At 37.4% G+C, this 15,808-nt stretch overlaps 1 protein-coding gene across 4 annotated transcripts in view; it reads right to left on the reverse strand.

The window, feature by feature from the left end:
* Positions 1-15,808, reverse strand: part of HDHD2 (haloacid dehalogenase like hydrolase domain containing 2) — a 42,598-nt gene that overhangs the window by 11,264 nt on the left and 15,526 nt on the right. For all 4 annotated transcript variants that reach the window (XM_081253457.1, XM_081253459.1, XM_081253458.1 and 1 more), the window contains exon 4: positions 10,996-11,080. In XM_081253457.1, the coding sequence (XP_081109583.1) occupies positions 10,996-11,080 (85 nt within the window). The remainder of the gene's footprint in view (positions 1-10,995; positions 11,081-15,808) is intronic.

Raw genomic sequence — 15,808 nt, forward strand, 5'->3', positions numbered from 1 at the left:
AGACACTTGAGGGAAGCAGCTTAACTTAATGAGACAGGTTGTTTCAACCTCCCTAATGGTAAGCAGGAGGCTCCTGAGCCTTTTACAGTACGACTCAACTGATGCTGCAGTGACATGTTCAGCTAACTCCTAAAATACCTGGTTTCCTCTGTCCTCTGCTCCAAAATATGATTCTTTCGAATTCAGAAATTTCATAGACCATTTTATTTTTATTTTTATTTTTTTTACATTTTTTTTCCTGCTTTATAACAAAGTGAATCAGTCATATATATACATCTGTTCCCACATCCCTTCCCTCATGCATCCCTTCCCTCATAGACCATTTTACAAATACTTTCTGCTTGTATCTTTCCCTCTTCATTTTACCTTTTGACTGCTTCGGACGTTACTTTGCAAATCAGGCTGCCTTCCCTGAAGGACACAGCGGTAAGGCTTAAGGGTGAGCCTATACTGTGAAGTCCTTTCCTTCTTCCTGGTGTAGGACAGACACTCTCATACCAACCGGAAGGGCATAAAGAGTTTTCTTGTTACAGAACTAAACTCTACATATAGTCAAGGATCCTCCTTGCTGACTCAGGCAAAACACAACAAATCTAAAAAAACCCCCACTACCCCCCATCCAAAAAAATCTGCCAACCATCCCAACAGTGCAGCCTGTAAGTCACACAGCAGAGAGAGTCACACACATACTATTAATCTAATCGAATGCAGGACATGATACTCTTCTTTTTTTTTTTTTTTTTTTTTTTTTTTGCCTTACGCGGGCCTCTCACTGTTGTGGCCTCTCCCCTTGCGGAGCGCAGGCTCCGGACGCACAGGCTCAGCGGCCATGGCCCACGGGCCCAGCCGCTCCGCGGCATGTGGGATCCTCCCGGACCGGGGCACGAACCCGTGTCCCCTGCATCTGCAGGCGGACTCTCAACGACTGCGCCACCAGGGAAGCCCCCATGATACTCTTCTTAAACTGCTTGTAACCAATGTAATAAATGCTCTCACTTAGCTTAATTTAAGTCATCTACTTAGTTAAATATTTAGTATGTCCATCGAGAAAGAATTCATCACATCTTACCCTTCACAATTATGAGTAATTAAGCGCTCAACTATGAAACTGCTAAATTATTCTTGTCAGTGGGCATGGAAATGCCTTCCTGTGGGAGATGCAGGATTCAGACATTTATGATTAAATATTTTATTAAGTAAAAACCAATACTGGACTCTTACAGGGCCTAATTGTTAGTTACTACGAATTGCTCACAGCACAGGACGGATCCTTCAAATTTATTCACTAATAGTAATACAAATTTATTTCTTAAAGCAGATCTTAAAACCCAACTGTTAGGAAACCTGATAAGGCCACTATGTTGGCCTTAAAGAACCACAGCTGATAGCAACGAGATAGTAACGGGTGAGTTATCTATCTCTCCTCTCGTCACTCTGCCCCCAATCCCATTTATCTGCTACTCTATCACGGAACTGGAATTCTTTATGCAACAGACCTCAAAATTGCTTTCCACTTACATAGCTAAACTAAAAACTCATTTGATTTAGCTTTGTTAATATTTTATTATGTATTAACTGGGGATGAGACTTATCAGCTTGATTGATGTGTGTACTTAATTCCCGTGCCTTCTCTGGAAGGGCCGAAAACTGGGGGTTCCTCTACATTTCTCTAAATGGGAACTGGTTCTTCAGGAGCTTGGAGAAGACAGGCATCTCTCCGGGAAGTGGTTCTTGCTTCTGTCATTCTACGTACAGCATAAGCTTTACTGACTCTTTGAAGAGCCAAGGCATGTTCAGCATAGACTGAAAGGTAAATATTTTCAAGGACACAGATTGAAAGATTTTTGTATAGTTAAACATTTTCAAAATGTAAGAAAATAGACACCCCAATACTTGGGACTGTTTTCACACTTCCTAGACAGGGCAAAAAAAAGTTGGTTGTTTTGTTACCAGAAGTAATGTATTGGGAAGAAATCTGAGAATCTTCTATCTCTATTTAACTATAAGCCCATTGAGGTGCAAGAAACAAGAAAAAAAGGCATAAAGAAGGCCTGACGCAAAAATCCATGGCTATAAATTCCATGTCGGCAAAGGAAAAAAACGATAAAAAGTCCTAGCCAGGGAGCTGGACCACATTATAAAAATGTTAGGCAGAGCAGTGAGAGAAAAGCTAAGGGGATGACTTAAATTCAGAGCCACAGTACGTTACTGAAAGGGACCGTAAAGAACACCAAGTCCAACACGCCCCATTTTACAGATGAGAAGATCACCTTGCGATGCTGGCCAAGACCAAGGAGAGCGGGAACCCAGAACTCCAGAAAACCAATCCACCACTCTTCCAAATAAACTCACTTTTTTAGAAAAAATGATCAACTTTTCACCATTTCTGCTGAAGATGGAGAATGTGGAAATGAAATTACACGGCAGCTTAATAAGAAACCTAATATGCCTGACATCGAACGATTGAGTCCTTTTCTTTCCACCCCCCAAAACGACCCTCCCCCAATCTTTCCCAACTCAGTTTTAAATTGGCCCCATTGCTCAAGTCAGAAACTAGCAGTCATCCTTGATTTCTCACTTTCCCTCACCCTTCCACATCCCTATTATTAGCAAATCCAGTCACTTCCAAGTCCAAAACAAAAACAAAAATTTCTCAAAATGGTCTTACTTCCTCTGGCAAACCTCTGCAATAGTCTTAACTCATCTTTCTGCTTTCTACTCTTCCCCTGTTATTCCAACCCATCGTACATGCAATAGGGGGAGTTTTAAAAGTACAGATGGGATCGTGTCCCTACCCTGCTTAAAACCTTTCAATAACCTCTCGTTGCAAAGATATAAAACCCAAAGTCCTTACCAAAGCTTGTAAGGCCTGGCCTTACCTGGCCACTGTCTGCATCTCCAATCTCAAGTCACCTTCCCCGTCACTGACTATGTACCAAAAATGTACACAGTCTTTCCTGCTTCAGCCCCCACACCTGGTGTTCCCTCCTCCTGAAACAGAGCCCCATACTTTGCACACAACTATCTTCTGCTCACTTGTCAGGTCTCAGCTTGAATGTCAGCACATCAAAGAAGCCATTCCCAATCTCCCTGCAAAGTGGACTTCCTCCTCACATTTCATCTCTATCTCATCCCCCTTTTCCTTTATGTCACCTTTATATCACTTCCTATAGTTTATAATCCTTACTCAACTGTGTTTGGTTTGTCTTCCTCACTAGCTTACAATCTCCACTATGCCCATTAGTTTTACTCATCACTGTATTTCTTACTTCCAAAAAAAAAATCCAAAACAAAAACAAAAACCCTGGTACCTTTCACTAAATATTTATCGAATAAGTTAATTAATGGATGAAGCATTGTATGCCTTAGTGTCCTGATCTATAAAATGGGGAATAACAATTATCTTCTTGGGGAATAGAGATGATATATGCAAACTTTTTCATACTATCTATCTGACAGTAATGACAATTATTTTTATTCATAAATATAGGAAGTGTAGTGTCTGTGCTACTTAAAATAGGTAACAGCAAATCACTTCACATTTGTGGGCCCCGGTTTCTTATCAAATGAAGGAACTGAATCAGATCAGGTCTTTTCACTCTCAACACTTCTGACATTTTTTTCCTGAAAAATGCTTTATGTGGGGGGATCTGTCCTATACCTGTGGGATGTTTAGCCGCATCCATGGCCTCTACCCACTAGATACCAGTAGCACCCAGTTGTGACATCCAAAAATGTCTCCAGACATTGCTGAATGTCCCCTGGGGAGGAAAAATGTCCCCAGTTGAGAACAAATGAACCAGGTGATGCCAAAACCTTGACATGCAATACATTTAAAACTAATACCCACCAACCTGACAAACACGACTACCAAAAGTTCAAATTAAAACAATAGCAAACCATGAAATATATCAAGAGAAAATCCCATCAACACTTAATTGAAACCCCCAGAATATCTCCAATATCATACTGACACAGCAATTTTCTCATTAATAGTAGGTTACCTACTATCCCCACTTCTATCTGGTATTGTAGTTCCCAGAGAGTGTAATAAAGCAAGAAAAAGAAATGAAAATACAAAGATTGGTAGGTGTGAAGTAAAATTATCATTATTTGTGGTTGACAACTGTCCATGTAGAAAATCCAATTCAAAAGATTCTATAAATAAATTATTAGAATTAGCAAGTGAATGTAGTAAGAAGGTCATGAATACAAGGTTAACATACAAAATCTCAATTATACTTCTATGTATTAGCAACAAGCAATTAAAAGTGAAATTTAACAAAATACCACTGATAATTGCATCAAACAACATGAAATACAAGGATTAATTCAACAAAATTTCTAAGACCTATACTCTAAAAACTGCAAAACACTGCTGAAGAATGTAAGACTAAGATCTAAATAAACGGAGATATATTCCATCTTCATAGACTGGAAGACACATTACTGTTCAGTAAATTCTACCCAAATCCACAGATTTAATAAACTAGCAATCAAACTCCTAGTGAGCTTTTTTTGTGGAAACTGACAAGTTGATTCCAAAATTTATATGGAAATGGATGTAGAATCTTAAAAAGGATTAAGTTGAAGAATGTATACTACCAGATATTAAGATTTATTATAGAGCTACAGTATTCAAGACACTGTGGAAGTGCACAAGTATAGATAAAAAATCTAGAAACAGAGCCACACATATATAGTCACTTGATTTATGTCAAAGCACTAAAACATCACTGCAATTCTGTGAGGCTTTTGAAAGAATGGATCTAAGCAATAAATGTTGCAGAAGCAACTGGATATCTGTAAAGAAAAAATGAAATTTACTTCACACAATTCACAAAAGTTAATTCAAAACAGACCTTAGACCTAATTGCTAAAGGTAGAACAATAAAGCATGCAGAAGAAAACACAGGAGACTATCTTCATGACCGTGAGGTGGGCAAAAATCTCTTAGGCATAACAGAAGAAAATATTGACAAATTGGACTCCATCAAAATTAAAAACTTCATGTTCTCATACTGTTAAAAGAATGAACTGGCAAACCACAGACAGGGATAGGACATCTGCAGTACATATATCCAACCAAAGACACGTGTGTACCTAACACATACACAACCCCAACAAATCACTAAGAAAACTATAACCCAATCAGAGGCGATAAAAGACTTGAATGTGTAGGTCATGAAAGAAGTTATCCAATAGCCAATAAGTATATGAAAAGGCTTCAACAATCTTACTCACCAGGGAAATACGAATTGAAACTCAGTAAGGTATCACTATACACACCAGAAAGAATAGCTACAATGATATAGACTAACGAGAGACTGGTGAGAATGTGGAGCAACTGGAACTCTTGTTCATAGCTGGTGGGTCATAACATATGACTCCACATAATCACTGTGGAAAATTGTTTGGCAATATTTACTAAAGCTAAGCAAGTACTTATCCTATTATCCTGTAATTTCACTTCCAGATACAGACCCAAGAGAAATGAGTGGATATGTCCCCAAAAGACATGTAGAAGAATGTTCATAGCAGCTTTATACTTAACAGCCAAAACTGGAAAAATCCAAATGTCCATTAACAATTGAATAAATTGTGGAATACACATTTAATAGACTACTACACAACAACAAAAATAAAGAACAAAATAAAAACAAAGTACTGCTACATGCAACAATTTGGATAAATCTCAAAAACAGACCAAAAACAAAATGCTACAACTGTGTGATTTCATTCATATGAAGATCAAAAACTGGCAATATTGATAGAAGTCAGAGTAGTGGTTACCTTGAGGAAGGGGTGGTATTGACTGGGATAGAGAGCCTTCTAGGGCCCTGGAAATGTTCTGTCTCGTGATCAGAGTGGCGGTTACACAGGTTTATCTATGTGTCCATTTTTATTGAGTTGTACACTGACAATCTGTATACCTTATTGTACATGTTATACATCAATTTTAAAAGATCAGTAACAATATATTTATGTGGTTTATTCACCTAAAGCTTTTATTTAGAGTAGCAAGAGTTGCCTTGATCATAAAAGAATCTCCCCAGTTAATTAAATAATGAGTAATGACTAATATTAAACTCAATTCTGTATTCTGTGATCTTCAAATTGGCATATAAAGTTGTTCTGCATATACTAATGGAACGCTTTAAATAACTCAAGTTCTTAAGTCTTCAACAATTTCTCATCTCCAGAGTGTTTTATTTTTATAGTCTGGACCTTAATTAAAAAGATTGCATAGGGGGCTTCCCTGGTGGCGCAGTGGTTGAGAGTCCACCTGCCGATGCAGGGGATGTGGGTTCGTATCCCGGTCCGGGAAGATCCCATGTGTCGCGGAGCGGCTGGGCCCGTGAGCCATGGCCGCTGGGCCTGCGCGTCCGGAGCCTGTGCTCCGCAACGGGAGAGGCCGCGGCACTGAGAGGCCCGTGTACCGCAAAAAAAAAAAAAAAAAAAAAAAAGATTGCATAGGTCTTCCCTGGTGGCGCAGTGGTTGAGAGTCCGCCTGCTGATACAGGGGACACGGGTTCGTGCCCCGGTCCGGGAAGATCCCACATGCCGCGGAGCAGCTAGGCCCGTGAGCCATGGCCGCTGAGCCTACGCGTCCGGAGCCTGTGCTCCGCAACGGGAGAGGCCACAACAGTGAGAGGCCCGCGTACCGCAAAAAAAAAAAAAAAAAAAGATTGCATGGCAGTCAGCCCTTTCAAAATGGAAACAGCTCACGGAAATATTTCTAATTTAAGCCCCACTGCCACATTGTTCTAGAATTCCTTATGCCCAGGGCTCTTAGAAAAGATTCACGAGCTGCTGTACAAATGCAGTAACTGAGGCCATTATTGTTGATTTTTCCCCTCCCCTTCCCTTCTTCCCTTTGTAAGCAATTGAATACATTAGTAATTAAACTTTTTATTCTTTTCTTAATGAGAAGGGGAAAAGAAAGCAATCCAATATTCAACAGAAACCTTTTACGGGGATAAGAATCTCTTCCCCAAACACACGAGAAACTAATTTCTGCGCACCTCTAAGACTTTTGGAGGATTCTCGTACCTTGTAACAATTATAGGAAAGAAGTCATTAGCAAAGCTTCAAAACATTATTCTTAAGCAGCCTTCATCTCCGCATTTAAATGTGAAAGTTATATGATGTCGCTTATCTTCAATTGTAACATTTTAATCAGCTCCTTGAGAAGCTAGAGGGCAGCTGCTCTTAATGTAGAAAAATTTTTTTCTGTGAACTATTCTTAAGTTAAGCAATTTCCATGCAGTTTTTTCCCAAAATTCCTTTGATCCAGCAACTGTACTTCTGAGAAAACATGTTACGTAAATATAAATATTGCTTATCAAACACGTTCAGAAGTTTTTTTAAAAAACTAACTCATGAAACCTGGAAATAACTAACAATCAGAAATACATGGCTACACAATTTATTGCACTTTTTAAAGTGGAATATGCTCTGGGAATCAAATATGTTTTAGAAGAATATTTAAGAATATAGAAAAACATGCACAATATATTGTTGGCTTTTTAAAAGGCAATTACAGCACAGTATGTATACACTCTCATTTTTGTCTAAATATGTATGTGCATGGAAACAAATAAACTAGCTATATGCTAAAATGTTAACTGTAGTTCTCTTAGGTGGAGAATCACAGGTAATTTTGTTTATTCATGTTTCTTTTTTGGGCATTTGAAAATTTCCACAATGAGGACGTATTAATTTTTTTAACATCTTTATTGGAGTATAATTGCTTTACAATGGTGTGTTAGTTTCTGCTTTATAACAACGTGAATCAGTTATACATATACATATGTCCCCACATCCCCTCCCTCTTGCGCCTCCCTCCCACCCTCCCTATCCCACCCCTCCAGGCGGTCACAAAGCACCGAGCTGATCTCCCCGTGCTATGCAGCTGCTTCCCACTAGCTATTTTACATTTGGTCGTGTCAATGCTACTCTTTCACTTCGTTCCAGCTTACCCTACCCCACGGCCCCATCCTCAAGTTCATTCTCTACCTCTGCGTCTTTATTCCGGGAGGACGTATTAATTTTGAGGTTAGATATTTTTTAGTCTTGTTAATACCAAGTTCATTTAGATTAAGTGATCTGCTTACCCAGGTAGGCTTTCTCCGAATAGAATTTAATTAAAGTTGGTCCCTTACTAAAATGCTCAAGCTTTTTTTTTCCTAACAGGTCAGAAGATGAAAAAAGACCTTGCTACAAGCTAGTACTACAACTGTGAAAATGAATGAACTGGAGTTGTAGGTATTCATATTGATGAATCATACATTATTTCTAGGGAAGCAAACTGATGCACACATAAAGTATAAAACATGCAAGATAATACTAAATACTACGTATTGTCTAGAAATACCTACGTATGTGTTACAAGTATAAACAAATGCAAGACAATGATAAACAGAAATTCACAATCCTGATTACTTTTGGGTCTTGGCTGACAAAACTGAGGAGGGACATACAGGGGATATCAAACGTGTTGATAACTTGTATTTTTTAAACCGACTGATGGGCATATGGGTATTCATTATATTACACTTTGTACCTTTTAGTATTAGGTAAAAGGTAAAAAGCCATCCATGGCTCTCAGGATTTGAATGTTTCATAGAATCCAAGCCCAAATCACGTCTATCCCCTATAAGTGGTTCATATCCTTTTCCAAAATTAATTCTTTAAAATTCAGTGTTTTCAATCTTATTCAGACATTTAAGACATTTTTGTAGACAGAGCATACTATGTATTTCAGGGGGGCCTACACACTCAAAATACAGTAACTAACAGGAGTGTAATGTGGAAGGTTGATGTATCTGCCTGAGGGCAATATGCCCCTAAAGCTGGTATTTAAGGCAGCTATGCAACGGGGTTTAAAATCCAATGTTTATTCTCATTAAGAACCTGAACAGTAATTTAACTAATTGGCGGTGCATTTGAGATGTCACAACCCAAACAGCTGTAGTCATTGGTTGGAAGGCATAGTCTCTGTGGAGACATCAATATGCAAAGAAGGGCAAGACCTAAAATCCTTTTGTTAACTTTCCACCCAGCTGTTAAGTGCATTTGTGAAATTAGAGTTGACTTATAACTACACTGTAATGCTTTAAAAGGTAGTGTTTAAAAAAATCAATATGGTTAGGGAAGTGTACAATTACAAAGTCAGTATTATATCAACATACATTTTTATTACCCTGAGTCTAGTATTTATCTAGGACAGAGACCTTCCAACTTCCTATTAAATAGGTCCTTCCCAAATTACCAGCTAAAATCAATCAATACCTTCTCCTTGAATTCTGTGGTTCAGAAATGAATAAAATGTAGCAGGGGGTAAATTCGGAAGTAAGAAATAATAGCAGGTTCTCTATTTCAAATGAAAACTGTTTGGTTATAGTTATAAAAACCTTAAGGAGCTGGTGAGATAATCCCTTTGTCCCCCTGTCTCCCAAGAAGCTACAGTAGAAAACTGAAGTAGGTGAAGCAAAGAAGTTTTAATACTCAAGCAATCTGGCACAATAGTGGATCTTTGGGAAATAATGTCTACTGAGCAATTATAAAAAGTGAATTTGTTTTTATTTAAACAAAGGCTTGACTATCACAGTAACTAAGAGCGTCACGAATAAAAGTACATTTAGTAGCCATAGTTTTCATAACCGAGGATCTAAAATTAGTGTGCAAATGGAAGAAAGGTGACTGTTCCCAAAGGGCTATTTCTGGCCACATAGATTGTACACAGGGTAGCCATCTTCAAGACCAAATAATGTGCCCAGATGTGTGAACCTTGTAGTGAGTTTTAACATTTTGATTCTAGAACATATACATCAAGAAGTGAATTCTACATCAAGTATAAGTGAGAATGATTCTTGAAAATCTTCGTACTGGTAAGAAAATGATGTTAAATTCCAAAAATTTACCAAGCTATTAAAGAAATTTTTTTTACGTTAGTTCAATGTACATCTATGCAATATGTAGGACTACTTAGCTTGTCATAAATTTAAAGGCAAATTACACTGTTTAATGTTCAACAAGAAGCAAAAGGCAAGATGAAAAATGAAAAATCTATAAAAAACGAAAAATCCCAGGGGAAAAAAGTCACAATCTCACTCTAGGGTAGACTTGCGAATAAATTCTGATCCAATTTAGTTTAGGAAGTATGAGAACCAGTACGCAGTCTGCCTTTTGGAAGTAGCAGTAAAAAGTTCATACAGGTAAAATGCACACACAAGTGAAGATTTATAACATTTTACATGTTAGTTGTGGTTCCTCACTTTCTACCAACAACTATTGGAACCCCTCCACTTATACAGCCCACAGTTCGAAGAGCCCCACCCTAAACTCATCACCTCCTGAACCCACACAGGGAGTGTTCTCTATCACAGGCACTTAGGTTAGATACCTAGATGTCGACTCACTGTTCTTCTTCACCCCCTTGACCCAACTGTCCATCAAGTCATGTTGACAATACCAGGATCTCGTTTTCTTCATCCCTACTGCCACAATCACAGATCAGACTACCATCGTCACTCGTCGAATAATTTCTTTGAAAGTGTGGTCAAACGTGCCAACTTTTTTCGATAGCCTGGATTCTCGCTGGAGGAAGAATCACATTTACTGTTTTGGGTGAATTAGCCTGGATCTTATTTTCCTTCAGAGATCAGAGTCAGTGAAGAATCACAGGAGTGATAATAAAACTCCTAGCTTTAGATTTACAATTTGATTATGAATTTCTGTCCCAGAATATTGATCCTATAAACCAGAAAAACCCCAGTGATCACCACGTTTTAACATACTGATTATTTTTTAAAAACAAAGGAAGACAGTAATAAATATTTAATGTTGATCTTGAAGTGATCTTTAAGATATCTGTCCACCTACAATCTAGGTGGCCAGAAAGTAAATTATGTATAACTTTACACAACAAAGACTTAAGAAGAGAAGAAGGGAGTATATGATCACATGAAAACTAAACAGCTAAAGACTTACCGGAATGCTTGATTCAGAATTTGATAATGAAAATGGTCTGGCGCCAATCCTATGACCACAGCATTAGGATCACTTGTTTGTATTCCTGGGAATGGAAAGAAAAAATTATTGAAAAATGCAATTAACAGTAATGTCACATTTTATGATAAAGTAGTTTTAGTCAATCAAGTACAAATTTTTGCCGTAGCAATAATCTGAAGTTTAAGAGATTATCCTGCCCAGTGTACTTTGGAAGTATCAGCTATAACTTAAAAAAAAAAAAGGTCTCCTAGTATTTCTGTATATTCCTTTTGCATGGTCTTACAGCTACTGAGTAACTAGAAGATCTAAACTGAAACTTGTAACCTGATGTTCTCAAACAAGCAACAGTTTCTAACTTCAAAAAGCTTTACTGATTAAACTCAACAGGAAGAGCCACAGTTCTCTATCAGATCAATAGCAACTGATGAGGGACTGAAAACCTACCAGGCAAGGGAAATTAGACTCTCTAGGTGATACAGCTGAGGCTAACACCATCATGATAAACATGGAATGCACTGTAGGGTATATAGTTTTCTACCTAATACCTAATCCACTACTAGTTTCACAAATATTATTCTATAATCAAAGCACGTTTTAAGGCCTTGGTACCTTACGACAAGACTTTAGATACAAGAACCAAACAAGTACTTTCACCATCACAGTTATTAAAACTCTGATTGAAGTGTCTGTGCATTATCCATATGCCGATTCCTATTTGCCTCTCTTATTGCCTGCCTTTAAGCATTCTCATGATCGATTCTACCAAAATGTGAGGGGAAGAAGTAGAAAGAGCAGATACCCAAGATTTCCAATTTCCTGCTTACCAGCAGCCATGAGTATTGAGTAATTGGTTAAAGTTTGTTAAAGGAAGAAAATAAAATCAATGGCTACAGTTAAGAGTTGGAGTTTTATGTGTTCTTTTTATTATCTCCATCTACCACTGGCTAAGATATTCAATAGAAGCCAAGGTATTTCCATTCCCTTCAAAAACCTATCTACTTTGGGTATTTTCATGTATACAAACATGTTGCAAGTTTAGTCTTACATCAAATAACAAAGATTTCTTCCAGACCAGAGACTGTGCTTATATATGTCAACTCCAGCTCACTACTGCACAACTAGAAACTTTCTTCAAATAAAGTAAAAAATCTGAGAAAAAAAATTGTTTTGCAGTACTTCAGCTAACTCAGAAATATAAATACACTGATTATAGAACGTATTTGTCATTGTTTTTCATAGCCCAGTTTCTGAATACCATTTTCATAATTAGGGAATCCACTAGCTCATACGGCTTAGTGAGGAGCGGAGTCCACCCTCTCCTGAGAGGGTGAAAACGCCAGATACTTATTTTCCAGCCTCTGTAGCTACAGGTACTGGCCTGAGACAGAGGTTCTGGCAATCAAAAGCACGCCCTCCCCACCCACCCCGGGCTTTAAACTGGGAGCTAGGAACATAAAGCAGCAGGGAGAACCTCACTGGAAATTCTGCGGCAGCAGTGCTAGCTGGAACTTCCAATCTCCAGTGCTACTGGGGTGAACAGGCAAGCTGCAGAGGCCAGTGTTCAGCAGGGACACCGAGGGCGTCGGATCAGCTCTGCATGAGATGTCGCACGCTGCTCCTCAGCGCACAGCCCCCGAGGCTAATCTCCAGCTCCCCTGGGCAGTTAGTTCTGTGGGCTACAGTCTTTTTTCTTTTTGTCATGGACATTTAAAAAATATTAAAAAATAGAAGGACTAGCTCATAATGAGCCCTGATGTACCCATCACCCAGCTTTAGCAGTCATCAACGTTTTGCCAATCTTATTTACCATTCTCTACATATTTTAAAGTCTTTTAAGTATATTCCAGTATCATCTCACCCTTTCTTATTTCAGTACGTATCGTTAACTGATAAAGACCTAAAAAAAAAAACCCACCTTAACATTATTACACCAACAAAGTTAATAATAATTCTTTAATATCACTCAATACCTAGTCCACATTTGAATCTCCCCAAATATCTCAAAATGTCTTTTTACATCTGATATGTAATTGACACCCAACAAGGTCCATATATTGTATTTGATTGTTATCCTTTACATCTCATTCTACGGCAACATTCCTCTCCACTTACTGGAGCAACTAGATCATTAATCTTGGAAAAGGTCCCACATTCTGGATTTGGCTGATTGCTTATGATATTTATTTATTCCTTTACTCTTATTATTTCCTATAAACCAGCAATTGAATCTAGAGGCTTCATAAGTTCACATTCAATTACTAGGCAAGAGTACTTATAGGCAATGCTATGAATTTCCGATTATATCACATCATGAAGCACAAGAGTTCTGCTTGTTCTACTTCCAGTGATGTTAAGACTGATCAGTAGGTTCAAGTGGTGTCAGCCTGATTCCTCCATTTTGAAGTTCCCCATCAACTCTTCACCTAATGTGTTTAAAATCTATTGATATTGTTGCCTATTTCACTAGGTTTTTTTTTTTTTTTTTTAACATTTTTATTGGAGTATAATTGCTTTTCAATGGTGTGTTAGTTTCTGCTTTATAACAAAGTGAATAAGTTATACATAGAAATATGTTCCCATATTTCTTCCGTCTTGCATCTCCCTCCCTCCCACCCTCCCTATCCCACCCCTCTACGTGGTCACAAAGCACGGAGCTCATCTCCCTGTGCTATGAAGCTGCTTCCCACTAGCTATCTTTACATTTGGTAGTGTATATATGTCCATGCCACTCTCTTACTTTGTCACTAGGGTTTGCCAAATGGTGATTTTCTAATTCTGCCATTCCTTTTCCATTTACTAGCTATAATTCTTCTATAAAGAATTTACCCTCATCAAATGCTTAGTTACTATAAAATATAGTTAAAATAGGAAAGGCAGGATAAATGCTTGTTTCATTTATCCATTTTCAGAATGAGTTACTGCCCTAACAACTTCCCACAGTGACCAATGAGTTTTGTGGGGATGAATATCATTTTGAACTTTTTATACGTACGATGCGTTGCAATTTATTGCAATCAGTATTCTTTTTGATGCTCAAACTATCCCTTCAAATTGGCTTCAGTGTCCTTTAGGCATGACCTTATTAGTTTTCAATAGTTTCCTTGCCAACAATTAGTTATCCCAGACTCATCTTATTACAACGCCTGCCCAGATCTGGAATCACCCACTTCTCCAAGGAACTAAAGTGGGAAACCATAGTAGACACCAGTCTGACCACTGAGCTTCACTGCTTCTATGCCTTTTTAGTAGAAGATCTAGATAATATGTACTTTTTGAGAGAACAAGGGAGTTGATAATATTTTTAATTCAAAATTAATACATACCTCATTTGATTTTTATATTTCTATCTCTTTTCACTTACACTTAAAACCTGGAGCACTAACAATACTAGCGTAACTACTACTTTATCCTATAATACATCTATAATTACAAAATAATATCAACACTACTAATAACACTAATACTACTGAATGCAGTTTTAGATTTCTTTGCAGTTCTTTTATCCTTAGAATTGATCCCTCCATGAATGAACTGTCAAAATACTGAATTTTAAAGTCATCTGAAGTAATTCTTTTCTCTGAGTGGTTATGTCACCAACTTTATATACAGTTCATTTGTTTCAATCTGTTTTTGGTTTTCAGGGATTGGTTTAACTTTTTAATTCTTTTAAATATGTAAAATATTTACATGGTTCCAAAGTCAAAACTAGATAATAACGTACTTTTAGAGAAATCACCTCTCCTCTTCCCACCCTCCCCCTTTAGATAACCATTTTTACTAGTTTTTCATTTATCTTCCTTCAGCTTCCTTTCACAAATATAAGACAAATACATTTATATCCATTTTCCTCTCATTTTCTTACACAGAAAAAAGTGTGTAAGGTTTTCTATACCATCATTTTTTCACTTGATATATCCTATGAAGATCACTCTTATCAGGATATAGAATTCGCCATTACTTATCTTTCAGCTACAAAGCATTCCATTTTGTGGACATTTCATAGTTTTAATCAGTCTCTTCCAATGAACATTTGGGTTGTTTCCAATCTTTTGTTATTACAAATAAGGTCACAATGAACAACCTACCTTATTCATATGTCCTTGCACATTTTTGTCACTGCATCTTGGAGATAGATTCCTACAAGAGGCAGTACTGCTTCACATGCAATTTTGAGAGCTACTGCCAAATTCCTCTCTGCAGGAGTTGTGCCATTTTATATCCTGTCAACAGTGGGATCTTTTAATAAATTTACTTTCTGTTTAATTCACCCAACGTTGGTTTCTGGTTTTTGCAAATTCTGATTGATATACAGTTATATTTCCTGATAGTATAAGTTTTGAGGTTCTGCCTAACTATATATCCATGCTGAAGTTCTCTAATCATTATTTGTAAAGCCATCACAAGGTTTTATAATGATGTATTTATACCCACTTTTTCTATGTTGTGTATTTCACTCTGAGTATCATCTACAAAAAGCAGTGTGGCAAAGCTTCATAACACAAGGATATTTTTCCAGTTTGTTAATTTTTCCAAAGAGAAAAGTTTTATTTTCTCTTGATTGAAAATATTTCATGGTCATTGCGAAAACTTCACACCATACAGAATGACATCTATTTTTAAACAAGTTGACCTTGGTTTATCTCATATAATCAAACTAATACAGTGGCTCCAGGAATGACGATTATAATACTCAAAGAAATCTTAACCTGTGTTTTTTCAAACTGTGGGCCATGATCCATTAGTAGATTGTGAAACTAATCTGGAGGACTCTAAGCAGCATCAAAATCACACA

Source organism: Mesoplodon bidens, assembly GCF_964165515.1.
Source record: "Mesoplodon bidens genome assembly, chromosome: 13".
Classification (NCBI taxonomy): domain Eukaryota; kingdom Metazoa; phylum Chordata; class Mammalia; order Artiodactyla; family Ziphiidae; genus Mesoplodon; species Mesoplodon bidens.